The sequence below is a fragment of the Xiphophorus couchianus genome, chromosome 4, assembly GCF_001444195.1.
Source record: "Xiphophorus couchianus chromosome 4, X_couchianus-1.0, whole genome shotgun sequence".
Lineage (NCBI taxonomy): Eukaryota > Metazoa > Chordata > Actinopteri > Cyprinodontiformes > Poeciliidae > Xiphophorus > Xiphophorus couchianus.
In genome coordinates this window covers 32,934,765-32,940,764 of record NC_040231.1, presented here as the reverse complement: position 1 = coordinate 32,940,764, position 6,000 = coordinate 32,934,765, and the positions used below count along the sequence as shown (strand labels likewise).

Below are 6,000 nucleotides of genomic sequence, written 5' to 3'. Positions count from 1 at the left end.
TGTCTGCCGTCTGTAAAAATAAATTCTTTGTGTATTGCACCCCCTAATGGCAATGTTTGAAACTGTTTGTGTTCACACCTGAATCAAGTGACTGATTTCCTCCTGGGCAGGTCAAGTTCTGCAGAACCCTGCTGACCCAATGAAATGATTCAAGTGTGATGAAGCAGAGAATGCGGAGGCTGCAGCTCTGGAGGACCAGACTTTTTTCTCGAATAAGCAGGAAAAAAAAAATTCCCAAATATCAAAACAAGGAAAAGTGAAAACTTAAAATTGAAATTTATTAAAGTGAATAAACCTTGGGCACGGTGGTGAACCAAAGTTTTTATTATGTCACACAGTAAAAGATTCGTAAAGCTTCAGTATGTAAATTTTATTCTCTCTTTTTTTTTTTACATATTTGTTGAAACCGTCACCAGTGTGGTGTAAAACAAATCAGTGAAAAAAAGAAACAAAAAAACATCAAGAAACTAGAAACCAATCAGAACCAGGAGGGTCTTAGTGCTGTCAATCACCATCCGTGTGGCGCTGCTTTTCCCTCTCTTGCACGCCCCCTGTTCTCTCTGCAATGCTGCAGCTGGCATAACCTGTCCTGAATGCTAATGCTTGTTAGCATGACCACAGGTAACTGAATAAACAGTTTTCCTGTAACGGTAAGTTATTAGCACATTGAGCATCGAGTACATGAGCTTGATTGACAGTGTCAAAACCCTTATCTTGGCTCTGGTTGGTTGTTTTTGCTGTATTTCTTCAGATGGCAATAGTAGCTCATGGAGGACATCAATCTTTTCACAGATTATCTGCCTCATCACATACTGTCATGTAATACATCAAAAATACTCATCTTAATATGGACTAACTGGCCCCTCCATGGCTTGAACCGTGGTGTTAATTATAATCCCGGGCCAAGTTGGGTGACACACATGGGTTTTTAAAGCAGTTTGTTAAAAAAAATAAGCATTAATTCAGTAAAACTTTTTAAATCTGTGATCATGATAATTAATTTTTTTTTTTGTCAAATGAGTTCTATTCTATCTACAGGTTCATGTATCACTCACTTTTAAAGACTGATAAAGACTCTCTATATCACAGAGCAGCATGCTTCAAAACAAAGACCAGACCAGGAAATGACTTACTTGGAAAATACATTTAATCCCTTTAAATCCGGGCAAAACAAAGTCCATAAGGGCAAAAAGAGGGCCAGACTTTTGGCAGTGAGCGTTCTTTGTCAAATAGGAAGTATATCAACTTGGAGAAACGCAGTGTGTCCTCATTAAGAGCCAAATAAATGCTGTACTTTATTCTTTTTAGTTTATTTTAATAATCTGGGGGAAAAGCTGACCCTGCCACTGAACACCTCTCTCCCCCTCACCAGACTTTGTTTGACATACCAGACAAAGATATCGCGATACAAAGAGAAAAAAGGCATACATTGTTCTCTACAACCTTCTCTACTAGGATACATTAAAGGTGTATTACACACTTCCACTGTTTCTCAGTTTACAAGGCATGGTTTATATAGGCTAAGACTACATAGGGGGTTAGAAAGATGCAGTGAAGTATTTCCAGGCAGTGCTGATTGGTGGGCGTGTGTGTGTGTGTGGGCGTGTGTGTGTGAGCAACAGATGCATCTTGTAGAGTAAATTTGGAACCCAAACAGATCTGCTGCCTCTGCTCCATCTGGACCTCTACTAAAAAGTGTTGGTACATGGATGGCAGACATCAACACTCAGAGGTCAGAGGTCAGAGGAGGACGTCACCATGTAAATGGAGACGGATGGCCAATATGCAAAAACCACAAATGTAGTCAGAATTATGATAAACCTACAAGCATAACTTCTGTTGTTTCTCGGTCTTGTCGTTGTACTCATTTTTAAATTCACTACGGCAGCTGATGAGGGTAAATAAAGATCTAAACGTTTAGTTTAAGTGAAAGAACTTTTTTTCCCCTAAGATTAGTAAATACTTGCAGGCAACACTGGTGACTGGTGTTCCCAACAGCATTTGAAATGAACTAGTTTCATGCAGACATACCATATTAACATGGATGTGGGGTGAGCTTCGTCTGTCGATAAGGCCGACCGCTGTAGTGTTAGTAACACACAGTCTAAAGCGAGACAATCAAGCAGAGGTTAGTAAAGAGAAACTACTGGATAGACACCTTGTGTAATACCATATCTATGCTCAGGCAGACATAAAGCACTGTTAACATATATTTATATACAGTTTATACAGAAAACAGTCAAATAAACCCATAAAACAGAGAATGTATGAGCATGTTCATAGGGCAGGACTGAAGTAAAAACCAATACACACAAAACAAACTTTAACAAAAAAACTCCAAAGAACTACAGCACCTTGACCGGTGATTGGAACCAATGAATGATTGCTTAAAACCACACTACAAATTATAAAAGAATAGGGCTGCTTGTATATGACAGCATCTGTGAATAAAAAAAACATGGAACAGTGTAATGAATTTTTTATTATTATTTTTTTTTTAGGGCAGCATTTTAAAGAGCTGACTAAATCCAGCAAGCATTATATGAGATAATTTGATGTAAAAAAGAAAAGAAAAACAGGCTGTGACTGATGTGGTTCTTCTATCCACTCAGCTGCTTTAATACACGGGGCTGTTGCGGATCCCGCAGCACAACACCATGCTGAAGATCATCTCAAAGATCTGCCAGGAGAAACAGAGACATCACGCTCAGTGACAACAAACCAACATGTTTACTATCATCTCTCATCTGTTTTCCAGGTGATCATTCTAAACTAAGCAGTAGGAAATGTCCTGGCACATATCTGATATAAGAACTCAACAGGCAATGTAAAACGTTACAATGTGTTAGTAGGCCTGTCACGATAACAAATTTTGCTGAGCGATTAATGGTCTCAAAAATAATTGCGATAAACAATAATACTGTTTGAAGACCTTTTTACACTGATTTAATGGAAATGACGTAATAATGCATGTGATTTCCTGCCAAAGATAGATACACTTTATTTTCAAAAGAACACTAAACACTGGAACTGATAAACAAAATAAACAAAACAACCAAAAACAAAAATAAAATGAATTCTCATTCTCCATTAACAAAAATGTACTTAAATAAAAACTAAACAACATAAAGCCAAAGTGGAAATAAATACTACATTCAACTAAAAGAGTGCAGATTATGAAGTCTGTATATTATGTTGCCCTTCAGTAATAATTAGATTTAAATAGAGAAAATGGGCACATCGACTACCTGATGCAATAGTTCACACTACAGGTTTTTTTTGCCCTGATTTTCCCCTTAAGACAATCGTAGAACATCGGTCGTTCTAAGATTGTCACCTGCGATTTCATAACCGATCGTCCTGTAGTGTGTAGTGTGTGGTGTGTTATGGTAGATCATCGTGGCTGCTAGATCTAAATCAGGGGTTTTCCCCGACTGGGGGAACAACTCAGCCTGTTGAATGTGACAGGTAGCCAATCCTTCCGTGTTTTCTGAGGGGAAATTACGTTGGGGAATCCCAAACAGCTGACATGGTGCAACCCGAAGTCCACATTGGAGATGATATGTGGAAACAACATTAATGTTTATTCAACATTTTGTGCAAAGAATATAGAAATGACAAGAGGAGGAGTTGGAGCGAAATTGCTACCGCAGTTGATAAACCTGGTAACTTTTCAGCTGTTCTTCGTTAACGTGACGTAAATAAGTTCTAATGATTTTCATTCAGTCAGGACTTTACGCTGACACTAGCTACATGCATTACAGGTAGATTGTAGTAATGCATTGATTAATGCCTGGTTTTAAAATTAGTTAACTGAGCTTGTAGCCATTATTTTGTGCCCATTGTTGGACACCACACGATCGAACCGTTATATCTAGGATTTCTGTCGGCTAATGTGTGACCTCAGGTTTTGAAAATGGGCCGCTAGGCTTTACACTAAGGATATAAGGAAGGAAGGGTCAGTGGAGAGCACCGGAGTTGAGCCTTTTTTCATTCAGTGTCATCAACAGAAAGAGAAAAAGGCTGGAAGAGACGATAAAGCCGATAATTAAAATGACGTCTATAGTTTTAATTTATCGTACAATTAATTGATTTATCGTCTATCGCGACAGGCCTATGTGTTAGATAATCAAAGTTAGAATTAATTGACAAAAAATGATACCCTTTTCAACATTTTTTCATGAAATCTTATTTAATATTTAAAATAAAAAGAATAATCTTCCTGAATAATAATAGCTCTTGATAATTGAACAATATGAAAAAAAACATGCAACTATAATATCTCTCTTGAATATTATAAGGTAATATGGGGTAACAATTAACCCATACTTGACTTAGCATCTCTCTTTTTGTTTTTAAACAAAGTATTAATTTACTTTACATCACAGTAGACGTTACAGCAACTGCACATTAGATTAGTGAAAAAGAAAAAGTACTGTGTGTTAAAAAATGGACATTAGTGAGTGTGTGCACATGTGTGTAAGCAATGATAGTCAACTGAATGAATTAACACTGACGTTATCAGAGTGTAAAGAAATTAAAACAACAATCAAGTTGATAATAAATCAGTAAATTATGTGTAAGAGCCTCAAATAATAGAGTTAAAAGTTCATTCTACTAGGATCTAATTCCTGTATGTTATGTCATATACAGGAATTACAGAAAGAGAATAATTCTCAATCATTCAATTTTTGGGGATATAATAGGCTGTTTATTTGGCCAGCAGAGTGCTAAGATGTTTCCATCTGAAACATCTTAGCCTACCAGATTGTCAGTCTAACCATCCTTTGCGTTGCTTGGATTTAAAACAAATTAACATGTGTGTTAGTTTTGTAGTGTATGAATAGACATGCTACCATGGAGATATGCTACCATCACAGTGATGTATTTTGGTTCTGTGCTTTATTTCTTTAAGAAAATGCTAGACCTTAATATGATTAGAATCAGACTTCTATTATACACTGAATATCCTGTGCAATTATGTAGATGATGAAAAAATTCTACATCTACGTTTTGTATTTCAGTTGAATGTTAAATTAGTGATCAATGTAAAGACTAATAACATCATAATAACTCAGCTCAGCAGAAACATCTTCAGGATCTCACCATTATGACAGCAACCACCAGCGCAGCGATTCCCACCAGATGAATCTTCTCTGAAAAGAGTGCGTTGATTTTCCCGTGGCAGTCCTGAAAACAAAGACACAGTTAGAATTCCAGTCCTGTGTTTTGGACTCAGACTGAAGCTTTTACTTACAGTACATTATTTTTTTTAACACTCAATTTGGGACAACAGTCAAATCAACTTGATATTAAGAAAAACACTAGATGCTACATTACTTTAAGGCAAAGTTTTCTTTATAGTTAAGGGGAAAAATTAATAATTACAATATTACTAAATTTCATGATAAACTCAGTGGGAGAATTCAGGCTGGAAAATATTTCATGTAAAATGTCATTTCCATGTTTAGTAAAGCAGTAGACAAGTGTTAATGTTAAATAATGATAATAACTGTACACTATTTAATGTACAGTCTCTTATTTGTATAAAACAATTTTTTTCATGAGTTAATCTGCATGCTTCCGTTTACCTTTAGCTTACAGCTGGTGCAGCTGAATTTCTCAATAAAGGAGATTTTTATTGTTTTCTAATAGCCTCTATAGAAGTATGTACCTTTGAGTCAGTTGGGCAATTATTTTATTCACTGTTTATCTTTCGTATGCCTCTGTGGGCTTCTACTTGCCTGTTACTTTGCTGTTGATACAAATAGTTTTTACTGTTGAGGGAGAGATAAAGGATCCTTCTATAATAGAACAAATGGTGCTGATCTGAAGCATGCAAAACATGTGCTTTACAGTGTAAGCAACATTCAGAAGTATTCAGCAGCAGCCCTGTACAATGTCTGTCTGTTGTAATTTTATAGAATATTTTTCAGATTACAGCAGATCTTTGGGGAGGGGCAGTGTCTCCTGTGGCTGATCTCAGAGGAAATGCGGCTA

The 6,000-nt window shown here is 36.5% G+C and overlaps 1 protein-coding gene across 1 annotated transcript in view; it reads right to left on the bottom strand.

Annotated features, from left to right (window-relative positions):
• Window positions 1-368: 368 nt before the first annotated feature.
• The window catches only part of cd81a (CD81 molecule a), a 30,436-nt gene continuing 24,804 nt past the window's right edge, over window positions 369-6,000 (bottom strand). Inside the window, exons 7-8 of the mRNA XM_028014407.1 lie at window positions 5,107-5,190; window positions 369-2,680 (exon numbers count right to left, since the gene is read on the bottom strand). Coding sequence (XP_027870208.1) covers window positions 2,618-2,680; window positions 5,107-5,190 — 147 coding nt within the window. The 3' untranslated portion in view covers window positions 369-2,617. The remainder of the gene's footprint in view (window positions 2,681-5,106; window positions 5,191-6,000) is intronic.